Genomic DNA, 15,961 nt, shown 5'->3' with positions numbered 1-15,961 from the left:
TTTGCTTTGCTTTGGTTTTCAACTTTGTATGGTTGCATTTTGACAAGCAGTGTCATACATGTGAAAACTTGGTTCATTTCCATAAGACAACTGATGAGCAGTCTGGAGACTGAAGGCCTGGGGTTACTTCTGAACTCAGGTCAGCTCAGCTTTGCTGCCAAGGCAGGAGGCTTTGTTTTACTCCCAAGTGATAAAAATCTAATACTAGGAAAACACAGCCTGCTATAAAGTCACTAAGTGAATTTTGTTTCTGTTTTGATGGCCTCTAGAAAATTAGATTACTGATTGTTTTTGTTAGCTGACTTCATTAGATTTCTGTCCTTTGAGTATAAAACGTGTATTTCTAGATGTGGAATTGTGAGATGAGCATATGAAGAAATCCCAACACCGAGACATGATTTGGCATTAAATCATTGTGTGTTTAGAGATTCTGCAGCCATTACCTTAATCTGCTGGGCAAGAAATTGCTGCATGTGAAGCTGTTTGGGAATTTACATTGGCACTAGAAACCAAAACTGGGTCTTGGAGAGCAAGTTTATGACAGCAGCAAACACACAGGCAAGATAACATACAATTTATAGTAGGAAAAGCATAAGATTTTGCTTTTAGAAAAAGAGAGGAGAAAGAGCAAAAGGGCTGGCTGCTGGCTGCAGTGAGAATGACTTTGGAAAAGTGGGAAGTATTCACCAGAGGGGAATGTGCTGGTCTGGAACAACCACGGTGGGTCCAGCAAAACCAGCACCCTGAATTAACACGGAACAGGATCAATAATCTATCAGTCATGGCTTCTACCTCAGTGACTGCATACAAGGGCTCCTAGGGCTCTTGGTTCGGCACTGACAATGTGGAGACACCACAGTGTTTGTGTGAAGCCAGATAGGGCTCACAGGGCTCCTCAGCTCAGCAGACTGTGAATCATAGACTCTTAGAATGGTTTGGGTTGGAAACGACTTCCAAACATCACCAAGTCCAACCCCTCTGCAGTGAGCAGGTGCACCCTCCAGTAGATCAGGTTGCTCAGAGCCCTGTTGAGCCTGACTTTGAATATCTCCAGGGATGGGGCCTCAGCTACCTCCCTGAGCAACCTGTTCCAGTGTTCCAGCACCCTCGTGGTAGTGTGATTGGTCCCTGGATGCAGTGGAGCTCCACTTCTCCTGAGCTAGCGGGGCTGATCCAGGCTGAGTCTATCTATGGGGTGGGTTATTTGCAGTTTATACAATGCACCCTTGTGTGTTTTAATGGTAGCTTTAGGGAAAAAAAAAGGAGATAAATACAACACCACACAAGTTTTAAAACAGTTCAATTTGTAATGGATTTGATGCCACTGACATGATTTTTTTTTTCCAGGCAAAAATTGCTTCTCAAGAAGGCAGCTGTTCCTGTTATCATGAATACATATTTCAGTCAGAAGGTGCTACCCAGTGACCATTTGGAAATGAGAGAGGGCACACATGGTCTGAGGAAGACGCTCATTAAGAAGAATATTATATCTTTGGCACTGACTTTCAGACTAGATGATGATGAGCTACCCCAGCAGTCTTCAGCTCATCAGGTAAGGTCCACTTGGTTCCCAGTTCAGCACTTGGTAAGAAGGTGGTGAGCAGATGTTTGGAAATCACACCCAAAGCAAAGATTCTAAGTTACTGACCTGTTAAGTTTCCCCTTTCGTTTAGCCAAGGCTGAATAACCTGCAGTGTTTGTTTTAACAATATTTCTTAGCAGAGGCTTTTGGCCCATCCAAATGCTGAACTGCTGTGAGATTGTTTGACTGAGGTCTCACTGCTGTGCTAAACAGTAACTGTAGCTTGGGTTTTCATTATTTTTTCTCTTATTCTTTATAGCTGAAGCTTTATCTGAAATAAAATCTGTTTTCTGCTGTCTCACTCAAGATATTATTTAAAATACACAGTCTCTTTTCCCACTGCTAGTTCTTCACTCACTTTCTAATTGATATTATCCTTTCCTTCCTTTCCCACCCCTTCAGTTTCTTTTCTTTCCTATTTTGACTTTGTTTATACTAAAATGACTTCTGACTGTGCATATCTTGAGCTCTAGTTCTACAAGCTGAGGTGTTTTAAGGGATCTGGCTTTCTGAAAGTAAGGCTTTGTATTGGCCACCCCAAATCATTCTTGATATTTGAAAAGTGTGGCCCTGCAAGTTGGTTGAACAATACTGAGAGTCAACATTTCATATTTGCCTGATATATAATTTCCATTGCAGGACTGGGAATGAAAAAGTTACATAAATCAAATCCTAATCTCCTTTCTTGCTTCAACTCAACCTTGTAAAAAGCTTCTGCTGTGGTATTACAAAACCAGAACAATTTACTTGGTTCCCCTTATGGTTCCCAACAAACAAAACCACTTCATTTAAAACTCAGACAAGTTTTATTGCAACCACTTTGCAGATAAAGGGTAGTTCTCATACCACACTTTTCTTTTAAATACTTCAAATTCTCCTCTACTGGGGGATAATACTTATGGCTCAGTCTGCAGTGCTCTGAAAACCTTTCTTGGCACCCAGCTTTTTATACAAACAGCTTTCATTGTGGAAACAGAAATTTGGCTTGTGCTGGGAAGGAGTCTTTTTATATGGACCGTGTTAGTCTGTACTTGCAGACAATTTTTTACTAGGAGAGCTTTATTTTAGAATTAGCCTTAATGGAATTACTCATTTAGATTAAGGCATAATGGAGTATAATTTTTTTTTCCCCAATAAAATTTTTATTTGAAACTTGGGAAATACATTTTGGAAGTAGTGAAAGAGTAAATTAAGGTTTGCACTTTCTGAAGTTTTATACTTCTCATTATTAGTCTAATTATTTTACAATGAAGCATTTTAGATTGAAATGTGGAGATCTGAGGACTAAGCTTGCTGTTCTGTAACACCGGGCAGCTGCTCACTTGCAGCTTAATCTCAAAGTCCTGAAGCATTCAGGATGGATTTCGCCCCTTTTGTAGGAGAAGGAGGAACAGACAAAGAACTAAAAATAAGCTAAATTCAAGGGGAAGATTCACAAATGCTAATATCAGTTCTGTTTTCCTGCTGGTGTCACCCTCATCTCTCATGCATTGAATTAGCTCAGTCCAGAGCACCAGCTAAAGAGAGGAGAGCACTGTGTGCTTTACTCTCTGGAGTGTGGGCCATCAGTCTACAAGTTAGTTTAGGTGCAGCATTTTGAAACTGATTTTGCACTGCCTGCAGTGATTTTTCCGTGCTGTATTTTCCCTCTCTAGTACTACATAGTTTCAGGGTCCCCTGAAATATCTCCATTAATGTATTTTCCATCACCAGGTTGCTTGTGGCCCACAAATGCCTGAGAGCTGTGATTCAAAACAGCATCCCTCAGCTGTTAATGATTCTCTGCTTGAAATGGTGGAAAGCCAGGGAGCCGTGGGATGGAGAGAAGCACAGGTACAAGTCGTTATCCAAAGGGTGTACTGTTTGCCTGCGAGAGAAGGTTGCAGAAGCCAGGTTCAAGGAAACAAGCCTCTTTGTGCAACACCCATCGTAAATTCAGATCCACCAATTGTTAGGTGAGTAATAAGATGCCTGGGAATTTTCCTGTTGGGGCTGTCTTATATAAGAAACTGAAGAGGAAGGAGTTTGGATGTGCCTTTCTTAGTTGTCAGCTCACAGGGAATAAGCACACTCAGCATGGGGGAGGTGGTGTCAGTTTTTAATAGCTATAGTGTGATGCAGAAGTAGTCCTGCCCAGAGCAGGGAAGGCTCTGTCTAAGGTTCATGTCTTCAAGAGATGACAGGAAGACTGAAACCAGGTTAATGGGAAATTAATTTAAAACCAGTGATTATCATCATCTTACATTGTTCCTTGACTGTTACTTCCCACTTACCTATTTCAGTCTCCAATATGCTCTGCTACTAAGTTGTGCTCATAGAATGGTCTTTTGATGCAAGAGAGATATAAAGAGATGGAGAAACTGAAGACTTCTCTAAAAGGGGGAGTTGCACAGATGCACAGAAACATAAGTGTACACATACACTTGGGTGTGAAACCCAAGACTGATTTTGTTCAAAGTTTTTCTCAGCACCTCTGGGTCTTGAGATCACTGTGTCTGGTTTCTTCCCTTTGGCTTTGCACTAACGTTTCCTTCATGCTGGCTGAAAACTTTTAAAAGTAAGGTACATTTGATTGTGTTTTCACTGAGGAAGCTTATTAAAGGGAGTTACAGTGGCAGAGCTTAACATAAAGCTTCTAAGTCAGCCTTTCAGGACATTAGATCTCTCCTCTTGTAGAGTTTAGGACCTGAATGGAGTTATGCAATTAGTTTAAAAGGTCCCATTGAGAACTCTCCAGGTGTAATCTGCAATAGACTTTGAAGGGATTCTTCAAAGGTTTGAAGAATTTGAGTTCCTCTAAGCCACCCTGCTGGTGGATAGTAGCGTCCTCACAGGTCCTTCTTCCCAGGCTTTTGCAATACTGGAATTCCCCCAGTTCTTGCTACCTTGTAAGCCACTGGATAATTAACAGCACTCACCGATCAATAAAGTCCTCCAGGAGGAACTCTGGAAGATTGTTCTTTCCTAAAAGCAGGCTTGGTCATCACCCACAGGAAAGTCATTATCAGCAGCCTTGTCCCTGTATTTTTGCTACAAGCTCCTTTACACATAATAGTTATCTTCACTTTCATTACCTTTTATTTTTAATTAATCAGTGTACCCTGTTGTGTGAAGTCATTCCTTTCTTGTTAGTTCACTGCTGTAATATATATATTTTATATATATATATATATTTGAAAATTGAGAGGAAAAGTATTTTACCAGCCCTATAACCATGTGCACTTTTGAGGAGAGTACTGTTCCTCCGTGTAGATTTTCTTCCACAGGGCTACCTTTGATCAAAAGGTGACACTCTGTTGTTCAAACTGATTTCTCCCAACATAGTTCTAGCAGAGTTCAAACAGTATCTCCATATTTCCTTTCCAACTTCTCACCAGAAGTACACTTAACTTGCAGTCACACAGTTTGAGGTACTTAACCTGCCTGAGCACACACCCTCCACAGGAATGGGGTGAGAGAAACCAGAAATCTCAGATTGCACTTCTTTATGTCAAACTCAAGATAGAAATAAAATAAGAGATGAGAGTGTTGTTTGTGAGTACATGCTGTGGCTGGGTGTTCTCATGTGCAGTTGTTCAACTGGCTTCTTGGAACTTCCTCAAATCGTGTAGATCTCCCAGCTCGGAAAAGAGCGCGGTGCTTCTCCTTTGCAGCTATCACACTGTGTTTTAGATCCTGAGGAGAAGAATCAACTCACTTTCTCTTTTGGAGAGAAGAGATTGAAGCCTTCTTTTAAAATCTGAGGAGTGGGAAACACCTCATGCTGCTTTATCAGCTGCTGTTTCCATGGCTGATAAGCATCCACAGGAGACTTTTCTTCTCTATCGAAAATGTCTGTGTCTGTCACCTGATAGTGAGCAAAAGGGTCCAACGCCCTCTGGCAATCCTTTGAACCACCTGATGGCTCATTCTTTTGTAATTAAGAAAAAAACTCCTCTTCTTTTTTTTTTGTTTCCCTTTTCTTTGTGAACTTCTTTTTGTAAAGTAAAACTGCCATGAAAGCAACGTTTGTTGTTTTAAGAGGCAAGATGAGCGAGATAAGTCATTGTTTCATAACCAGAAGTTTCTAGTTAGATATCAAGGTAGATGATATCATTGATTTGTGTTTTGGACAGGCTGGCTTATTGTATATCTTCTTTTGTAACACCCTTCACAGTAACCTAGATGTTGTTGCCACAGGGAAGCATCAAAAAAAAACCCAACCCCACAGTAAGCTGGAAAGAGGCATGAAATTAAACGTGGAGCAGGGGAAGTGATGCCTTTGTTCAAGGCATTCAGTTGCTAGAAAGAGACTGGCAAGCTGTGGGAGAAGCCTCTGTTTTCATTGTAAGGAAATGGATTCATTTAATTGGTTAAAACTAACACCAGTAAAGCACTGAAGCTAGGGCGTTGGCTGTATGCATCTACCTTTTATTGTTCATAAATACACATTATAAAAGATGGCCTTTTACTGACAGACAAACAGATACCTCTGATGGGTTTAAGACAGTTTAGCTGAAGTATCTGAAGCATTTTCCAAGGACGCTAAGAAATTGTTACAGAGACTGAGGAGTTCTCTGGCTTCTGCTGCACAGAAATTGGTCCCACGTTCCCTGCACGATGGTCAAATCATTTGCCTTTCCCCCATAATTAACTGCTTTTGCCAATGGACTTTTCATGCTGAAGGAGTTTCATGGTGTGGGGGGGGGGAAATGAAGAAAATATGACTCGCCCTGACTGTCTGCCTATTTCCAGCATTCCTGACATACTTCGTGCTGCCTTTTCCCCTCAGATGAGGGAGAGAATTTTGCTAATGACACAACACATGTTTGTCTAAACTCAGTTATTTTGACTTTTTTTTTAAGCTTTTTTGGAAAAGGCCTGGCTTACACAGATGAGGATCCCAAAGAGACTCCTGTCAACCTGAGGAGCTCACTGGCGCTGAGGTGTCTGACTCACTCGCATTGGCCTTGTACTTTGTGTTCCTGGGATAAAGCAGTGTATAATTTAGATTTTGCTCTTGCCAGTATCTGTTTGTTTTGAGCAGGGCCACGTGAGTTCAGTTAAAAAATAGAGCTGGTCAATTTTGTGCCTTAAAGGACAGGGCTGGACGTGTGGTCGTCAGTGAAACTAAAATAGCTGCATTTTTAGGGCTATTAGGCAGTTAAGCTGGTCAGAGCGCTCCAAAGATTTGGGTGAGGAGGCTGGACAGAAATGGGTGTTGTCTGCGAAGAAGGAAAAGCTAAGCACTGCTAATACAAAACAATGCTAGCTGTAGCTGTGAATCTACAATTTAAAGTCTTTGTGGGTGCCTAGAGAAATTTTCCATTCGCTTCTCTTGGCATGTTTTCACCTCCTTCCTACCTGAAGGTTAGCACTCCAGCCTGCTCTAACTTTCTGTTCCAGGAACAAAAGAAAGGCAGTACATCTACTTTAAACAATAACGTGATCTGCCTCTATGCACTAGTCATCAAGAGCTCTTTGGGGTTTGTTCTTTGTTTTCTATTTGCCATACCTTAGAGCAGTGGCAAGGCCTGTTGCCCTGCAAGCAGGACCCTTGTGGAGCACAGAAAAGGTGAGGATTTGTTGGAGTGGCTGGAAGCAATAGAAGTGTGGGGAAAGTCACATTTCTCTTTCTGTGCAGGCCCCCAGATAGTCAGTTGCTGGGATTCATTTTGCTCTAGCAAGCTGCAAGCCTCTGATTAGTCTGTTCCTTTGTAATTCTGCATAAAACAGTTTTATTGGCAAGTGGTAGTCCAGTAAAATTAATTCATTTCATAGTTGATTTCCTTTTTTTCTTCATCTAATAATCTTTGCTGCTTATCTTAGCACAAATCTAGCCGACAGGTTAATCTGCCAAGCAGCAAGTTGAGTGTCAGGTGCTGCATCTGGCATTCCAAGGAGGTGGACTAATACATTGAAAAGCCACCCTGCTGGTATGGAGAACCTAGCAAAAATTTTCTGAAGCATACTGAAATCCACAGCAACAACAACAAAACCAACCCTGGAGGTATTCTCATTTGAAAAGAGCCCAGATTGGAAAAGGCTTTGTGAAAGATCCATGCTCACAGATGCTAACATCTGTCCCAATGTTTTTTGTGGCCGAGTTAAGTCTGTTTACAGCATTCCATTTGTTTTTTGTGTCGTTGTGTGTTTGGTTTTTTTTTCCCCCCCCAACAAAACATTTGAAATGGAATGGTCATAAATGCAAGTTTTTAAAAATTACATTATGTCTCTGGGATGTGATTTTTCAAGTGGGGAATAAACAGGAAAGAGGTAACTGAAGTGCAGTAGAGTGTACTCCACGAGCTAGATGTTTTCCCTGATTTCCCCTTTTCAGATCCTTCTCAGAAGTGATGCTACTTCTAATATTCTTGCAAAGTAGTCTAATTGCTACTTGACAGACTTGTAATAGTTCTGACAGCTGTGGCTCAAGGTCTAGTAACCTGTTTCTGCTTTGAAGTTTGGGTTTGGTTTCTTGTGGTTTTGTTTGGGGTTTCCCCCCTCCCCCCCCTTCTAGTTTTTTTTCCTTTATGATGTTCACAGTTAAAGCTTCCCAACACCTGGGCTATTCACTTTTGCCTTCACCCTGTTCTATTTGTAATTCTCAAACTGGAGCCATCAAAAGAGAGAGTAAGCACAAAGGACTGTTGGAAAAACAGCTTTAGTATCACATTGTCCGGTTGAGACATTCAATTGTATTACACATTTAAGAGTGTAGCTTCCCCATGCAGTTGCCCTGAAAGTCTGTTTTCCCTGCTGCTGCTGCAGACAGATGGAACTTGGGCTTCTTCCAGTGCCACTGTAGTACACCAATTTGTTAATTTGACATTCCCGTTTATTTTTCAGTGCTAAATATTTACATACTCCTATTCTGTCCAAGGGCAAGGTGAAAGCTCTGTTATCTGATACACTCAGTACAAAGGAAAAGAGGGGGGAAAAAAAAAAGACCCCTCTACATGCACCACTGTGATTCAACCCTGCACCAGGCACAGGCAATTAAACAATTTGCCATTGTTCTGAAATATGTCAGGGCGGTGGGAAAAGCTGCTGATACAGAAGACAGTCTCAAGAAGTCAGCAGCCAGCACAGACCACACGTGTGGCAGGGATTCAGTCTCTTTGGAGAGCAAATGGGCAGAAGAGAAATCAACTGTCAGATGGCCAACTGTGTGCAGGCTCCTGTATGCAGCTGGCAAAAAGGAGACACTGGTTGCTAGCTTTTATTTCCTCCATACATGCTTAGACTGATCAGTAAAGTACCTGTATGTCCTCAGAAGATAGTCACACAACACCCCAAGACTTTTTTTGGTCAAGGAAAAGTAGATCTACTTTCTGATGTGTTCCCTGTGACAGAGAGGTTGCAGAGATATGTAAATAGCACAGAGACACAGATAGAGGTATGGAAGCATCACTATGTAGAGTTGTGTATTCATCACCAGTTACCTTGTAAGCTTACCTCTGCACACCTTCCACATCTGATGATCTGAAAGCTGGGGAAGCTTTATTGCCCCTGAACACCTCATTCCCCACGGCTGTCTATTCCATGGCTGTATCCACCTGCCTGATTGCTTTCAAGGGAATATGTAAATGGGGGGCTTATGTTACCCTATAGTGGCGACCAGTCTAGGGAGTAGAAAGTGGACAACTTAAAGAGGTAATTTTCCAGCCCTAGAGCCATGATCAAGGTATGTGCTGTTGTACATTGCCTGGTTTAAACCAGGAATAGTAATTTTCCAGCACCTGTTATTTGTCAAGAATTAGTCTAAGATGGCTTATGTAAAAGGTATGGAATCTTTGCCTTCATTTTGACCTTTCATCCCCTTAAATTTTTGTATCTCTGAAAGTTATGTGGTTGATAGAACCAGGAACAGAATTTTCCACCTGAGTTTTACACACCCACCCCCACCCCCCCCATCTTCCACTGACTACCTGATTTGAAGAAGTGTTAAAGTTGTGCTGAAGCTCTCCAAAACTTTTTGGAAAGCCAGATTGTGTCTCTGAGATTTGTTTTCCAGCTACCGTGGTAAGGACCATGAGCAGTGATAAATATGACAATTTAACTAGGTGAATAGAATAGAGTAGAGTAGAGTAGAATAGAATAGAATAGAATAGACCAGGTTGGAAGAGACCTTAGAGATCATCGCGTCCAACCCATCATCCAACACCATCTAATCAACTAAACCAAGCACCCCATCAAGTCTCCTCCTAAACACCTCCAATGATGGTGACTCCACCACCTCCCTGGGCAGCACATTCCAATGGGCAATCACTCTCTTTGTGTAGAATTTCTTGCTAACATCCAGTCTGAACTTCCCTGGTGCAGCTTGAGACTGTGTCCTTGTGTTCTAGTGCTGGTTGCCTGGGAGAAGAGACCAGCCCCCACCTGTCTACAGACTCCCTTCAGGTAATTGTAGAGAGCAAGAAGGTCACCCCTGAGCCTCCTCTTCTCCAGGCTAAGCAACCCCAGCTCCCTCAGCCTCTCCTCACAGGGCTTGTGTTCCAAACCCCTCACCAACTTTGTTGCCCTTCTCTGGACACGTTCCAGCAAGTCAACATCTTTCCTATGAGGGGCCCAGAACTGGACACAGTGGACACATAGTGAGCTAACAGTTGGGAGATAAATTTAACCACCCAAATATTGCATGTTATTTCTGTGCAACTTGGGCTGGTAAACACTCTTTGTATGCATAACCTTAAGTATCTGCATAGATCAGTGGATGTGCAAAGAAACATCAACGTAGATTTAATACAATAGCACATTTCTGAGAAGGCAGGTTCTTAGAAATCAGGTTTTTTTTCCATCAGCTTTGTAAAAGCTTTGGATATAACAAATCAGTGCTTCTTGGAAAGGTGGCCAGAACATATTCTTACTCTTTAGAGAAGAAGGAGGTCATTTGCCCCAAAGAGTCTGGAGTCAGGGTTACACTGTCCTACATGGGTTTTAAATTGTGGGCATGCTCTAGTAATTAAAACAAGATAGGCTTTGAAAGGGATAGTATTGCTGGGACATAGAACATACTCCTCAAACAAGAAAAGAGAGGAGCAGAGGCCTAGCATGAGCTTCACAACATAAGGACTCCTCCAGTGGAGTGGCAGTGAACAGATTTCAGTCCTTCTTGTAATTTTAGTCCTACAGTTAGAAAAAAAGGAAATGACTCACCTGATACATACTGTGTGTTCAAAATGATTTTGTAACTCACTGAATTTAGGTACTTGGTTTGGCCTGTGTTTGGCTGCAGAGTGAGGTCCTGGACAACCTGCTTTACAAGTGTGTAAGGTTAGAACTGAATGCAAAATGCATTTCAAAGGGATTTCACGGTTACATGGACCAAAAATGATGTCATGAAGTTGCAGGGTGTAATTTTTGGTCATAGTTGTGTTGTGGGCTCTTTCATTCAGTACCACGTGGTAGCAGGATTTTCTATAAGGACTTCAAGAATTATTTCTTTGTATCAGTGGCTTTCCAACTCTGGCACTCATTACTTCTGGTGGTGTGCCAGTCATTGAGAAGGATCTCACAGAAGCAGCTCCAGATCCTGCCCTTCTGGAGGTGCTAATCTGAGCCATCGGGCAGTTAGCACCAGCCAACTGTAAATGTCTTTGTGCAGCTGCTTCCTCCAGCTCAGAGGGACTTACTGATCTGTGCAGCTAGAGGTGTAAGGGCTGCATCTGGGAGCTGACTGGGGATGGCCACCTCAGAGTGTGGTGAGGATGTTGATTGCTCCATGTAGCCTTCCTTGTGTCTGCAGCAGTGGAAGGAATGTGGTCAAGGTGGAAGTGACAGCAGCAGGCAGGCTTTGTGCTGGGTCCTGCTCAGGAAGTGATTGTCCACTGTCTTTCACATACACCCAAATGTAGATAGCAGGTAGGAGTGAAGTTCCAGTGCCAAATGCAGTGAAACCTCTACAGTGTTTCCACTTTCCATGCATTCGTGTTGCAGTTTGGCACTTGGAGCTTGTGCTGTCACTGTGTGATCTTGTCTTGTCTTATCCTATACAACATCATCATCCTTACCCAGGAAGATGGCTTTAAGGACATGCTAGAAGTATAATTTTTTTTCCATATTTCTCAGTAGTTCCCCAATGGCTCTAGTCCAAAGGCAACCACATACTCCCTGGCAGTGGGCTACTGTCCCTTCCACAGCTGTGCAGTCATGCTGCATGAACTTCACCAGCAAGGAGATACTCACTGCTGTTTGTGGATGAACAAACAGGGGAACTGCAAGGGGAGTGGGCTGAGAGATCGCACTGGAGTCTCAGCTTCACAGAGGTGGGAAGTGTGATTGAGATCATGGAAGCAGAGTCATGGGCATGGGAGTGCATGCTGGGTCATGGGAGAAAGGATGAATGCATGGAGCAGAGGTCCTCATGTGAGGAACGTGAGGGTGGTCGCAAGGTACTGAAATTCCATTTGGTGTGAGTTACCTTTATGGCAGCTCATTAATTTCCCTTGAGCCTAGGTAGTTCCTGCTATGGATTTCCTCTCCATGGCAGTAACTTTCCCTGCAGCTGAACTCAAATATGATCTACATATGACAGCTACAGATGTTCTTGTCTTTGTCCTCTAATGATGGGATTATGCTTTTCCCCCTGCTTCTGAACAAATGCCAAACTCTGTAAATTCTCTGTGACTTGAAAGATGTGCAGGGGGATTAATGATTGGTACAAGTTATGTCGTATCTTCAATACAGAGCTGTAAATTAACTGACCATAGTGATACAATGTGCATGGGAAGTGCAGAAGGTTGTTAGCAACAAAGCATTCAGTGCCTAGTCTTTGTTTGCATTTCTTTATTTAATTTAAGTGCCTATTTCCTTTGCAAGGGAGCTGAAAACTGCCAAAGCTTTCTTGCTGAATCCCGGACTGTTTAGTCATAATTAAGAATATCTGCGACAGGAGTTCACAGCTATACCTTGGTCCTTCTGTGTATCTGACTCATCATCTGTATTTAGACTGCCAGGGTTTGGGGGAGAATTGTAGCAATAACATCCTGAGAAAGCAGGTACTTGAAGTGGATGCCTCCACAGTCAGGAAAACCCATGGTGCTCAGACTGCTATTCAACATCTAAGAGGGGAGGGACTCTGCCAGGGTCATGGGTTTGTATGAAATCAGTCAGAAATCAGATTACATGCACCAAGGAGAAGGACCTGGGATTAGCCTTTTCAAGATAAACCCAACTATTTAAAGAATAGCAGATCAACAGTCCAGTGGACAGAGAATAATGAAAAAGGGTGTGTGTGCGCAGCATGGCTGCCTAAAAATTACTGAGTGTTGTAGCACTTCACTATCCTGACAGTTTGGTCTGAACTTACAACCCTGGAGTTGCACACAGCCTTTTTTCCTTGGTCCTCTTCTACATACTGGATAATCATAGAATTATAAAATGGCTTAGATTGGAAGGGACCTTACAGAGAATCTACTCCAACCTCCCTGCCATGGGCAGGGACACCTCCCAGCTAGACTCAGCTGCTCAAGGCCTCATCCAACCTGGCACTGAACACCCCCAGGGAGGAGGCAACCACAACCACACTGCATGATCTATTCCAGAGTCTCACCACTGAAGAACTTCTTCCTAAGATTCAGTCTAACCCTACTGTCTCTCAGCTTTAACCCATTCTCCCTTGTCCTATTGCTAGATAGCCTTACAAAATGTCCCTCTGCAGCCTTTCTGTAGGATCCTTCTAAGGTCCTTCCAGAGTCTTCTCTTCTCCAGGCTGAACAACCCCAGCTCCCCCAACCTATCCCCACAGCAGAGGTGCTCCAGCCCTTGGATCATCTTTGTAGCCCTCCTCTGAACTCACTCCAACAGTTTTATGTCCTCCTTACGATGGGGACACCAGAACTGGACGTGGTACTTGAGCTGGGGCCTCACAAGAGCAGATGAATCTGGGTCTTTTCTTTTCTCTTTTTTTTTTTTTTTTCCCCCCCTTCAATTTTGTTTTCTATTTGGTGCAACAAAAATACAGCTCCCGTGTGGCAAGTTTTGAGAGTGCCTGAAGCTCTGACGTGGGAAGCGTCACTCCTCTGCTCCCTGTGTGTCAGGGCATGCAGTATTTACCCTGAGCGAGTTCAGCGCAGCAAAGCCAAGAGCCCTCGCAGCGCTGCGCGGCTCGGGCTGCGTGCGGCTCCAGCCCTGTGACTCGATATTTTCGTGCCCCTAGGTCAGTCCCTCGGTTCATAGATGTTTCCTTCCTTCACCCCAGCCGTCAGGGCTGCGGGAGGATCTGCTGGGCGAGGCGGCGGCCACGTGGTGTGTCTCTCCCCCTGCGTCCCCCCATGCGCAGCCTGGCTCTGCACAGGCTGTTCGGTAAACAAACCTCGGAGAACCAGAGCGAGCTGGTTGAGAGCGGCCAGTTCATTCACACAGACCGCTTGGAAAGTGATGCCTGTGCGCAGCCTTGACGTAGGGGCTGGGGGAAGCAGAGGAGTTAGTATTTATGTTTTCATTAATGCTTTTTATAGCCGGCAGCCAGCTGTAGCTAGTTAGCATTAGCCTGGGACATCTATTAGTGTGCAGACCTCTTACGCAGGATAAAAGGGCTTCTGATGGAAACAGAATTGTTGCTCATGGTGCTTATGCCCCTGTGTTTACATGAAGGCTGGTTGTGCTGACATAGGTTGTATATTAAGAGCATGCACCTTTTGCATGAAGGATTTTTCAAGGATTCAAGAGGGTTTTTGTGTAAACGCTTCCAGTGTAGCAAATCCTGAGATTTGCATCCCTAAATGGCTCATTGTTTGTTTGAAAGCTATTCTTCTAAAATAATGCTCTGCAGCTACACAGAGATAAAGAGGATTTTCTGTTTAGCTTTTTAGGATGAATTGGGAATAAGCAGTATTCCTGTAAGTCTTGAGCACACCAGTTTGGACTGCTGAGTTTCTTGCTATGAATGATGTAAGTGGCTGGCAGTAGCACAGGGTGAATTGGACCTGATGGTTTGGCCCAGAGGAATTGATGGCTCAGCTGTCCTACTCTGGTTTCTCCCAGTTCTTGGTTTATTTTGAGTTTTTTTTTCTCTCCTCTTCTTCTGAAAGATAGTCAGAAGGGTATTTAAAAATAAATAACAAAATCAGCTGCAAAACAGAGGGTGAGGGAGGCACAAGAAGTGCACCACGGCCTCTGGTATTTGTGTCAGTACCACACTTTACTTTCCGGGTCAGTCAGCGTTCCCCAGACTATCCTGACAGCTCCACTTGTCCATGCAACAGCAGAGGCACCTAAGGAAGAAGTAGAAAGCTTTGTCTATCTGCTTTGCATTGGTGTGGAAGGTGTGGAATGAGCTTATTGCTTTCTCACAGCTGATTGAGTTATTTTAATAGTTACAGCTTTGGAATGAAACTTTCAAGAATGGCTTCCCTCTCAAGTTTTCTTCTCCTGAGGAGGTTAGATTGCACTGAAGACCACCATTATTATTCCCCTTCTTTCCAGGTCTTTTGCCTCTACTTGCAGAGTGTTCTACAGAGACTAGAAAAGCTTCCTGAGCCATTGTAAAATGGTCTCAGCATGAGTTTCCATTCCTTTTATCTTTGTCACACAGGTTGTCAGTGATGAACTCCTCCAGTCCGGGGGAATTCAAAACGTTCATTGTAAAAAGCTTTACTTTGCCTTGTTGAGCCTATCCTCCTCATGAAAATGTTGATTACATCAGCCATCATCATGTCAGAATTATACCTTTATGGTTCACAAAGAGAAGCTTTATTGTGCTATTCTTTTTCATCTGCACAAGAGTATCTGTATGTGAAACTGCTGAGTGGCCCCAGATGCCAGTGTCAACTCACGTGGTCAAACTATAGTCTCACCAAGACAAAAAGCCAGGTTATCTCCCAAAATTGAATCACTTCTAATCTCCCGTTCAGATAATTTTCCTCCACCCATCCATTTACGTACACCACCCTTAATGATCCACTTGAAAAGAATGTGACAAGCTCTTGAAAGCCTTGTGAGCCTGTGGAAGCAGAGCTCATGAATTAGACATGTTCAGCGCCAACACCTGTACCCTCGAAATACAGGTGGGAAAACTATCAGCAGTATCGAGACTTCCTTACAGAGTGTGCACTGCGATTTGGCTCCGTATTACCTTGACAAATGTGGGTGAAGGCTCAGCTAATTCCATTTCAAAGTCACTGTTCTCTCCAGGGCCAGAGCAATAATGTCTTACTCAGGCAAAGTCAAGCTTTGATGTGCTCACATTCTTCCTTTTAAGGCAAACCAGCAAATTTTACTGGAATGTTTTGCACCATTTGGCAAATCTGCTGGGGACTTCTGTTCATTATGATCTGATAGAAAACATTTCAGTTCATATTTACTATTCTTGTAAGTGCTTCATGAGCAGATTTTATTCTGTGGAAATGACCTATGTGGTGTCACCATGTGCTGGCCCTTGGGCTTGTTTTAAAT

At 43.1% G+C, this 15,961-nt stretch overlaps 1 protein-coding gene across 1 annotated transcript in view; it reads left to right on the top strand.

Annotated features, from left to right (window-relative positions):
- Nucleotides 1-15,961, top strand: part of SPIDR (scaffold protein involved in DNA repair) — a 193,757-nt gene that overhangs the window by 119,621 nt on the left and 58,175 nt on the right. Inside the window, 2 exon segments of the mRNA XM_054180137.1 lie at nucleotides 1,348-1,552; nucleotides 3,296-3,537. Coding sequence (XP_054036112.1) covers nucleotides 1,348-1,552; nucleotides 3,296-3,537 — 447 coding nt within the window.

This window comes from Dryobates pubescens, chromosome 3 (assembly GCF_014839835.1).
Source record: "Dryobates pubescens isolate bDryPub1 chromosome 3, bDryPub1.pri, whole genome shotgun sequence".
Taxonomy (NCBI): domain Eukaryota; kingdom Metazoa; phylum Chordata; class Aves; order Piciformes; family Picidae; genus Dryobates; species Dryobates pubescens.
This window is presented reverse-complemented; position numbering and strand designations above follow the sequence as displayed.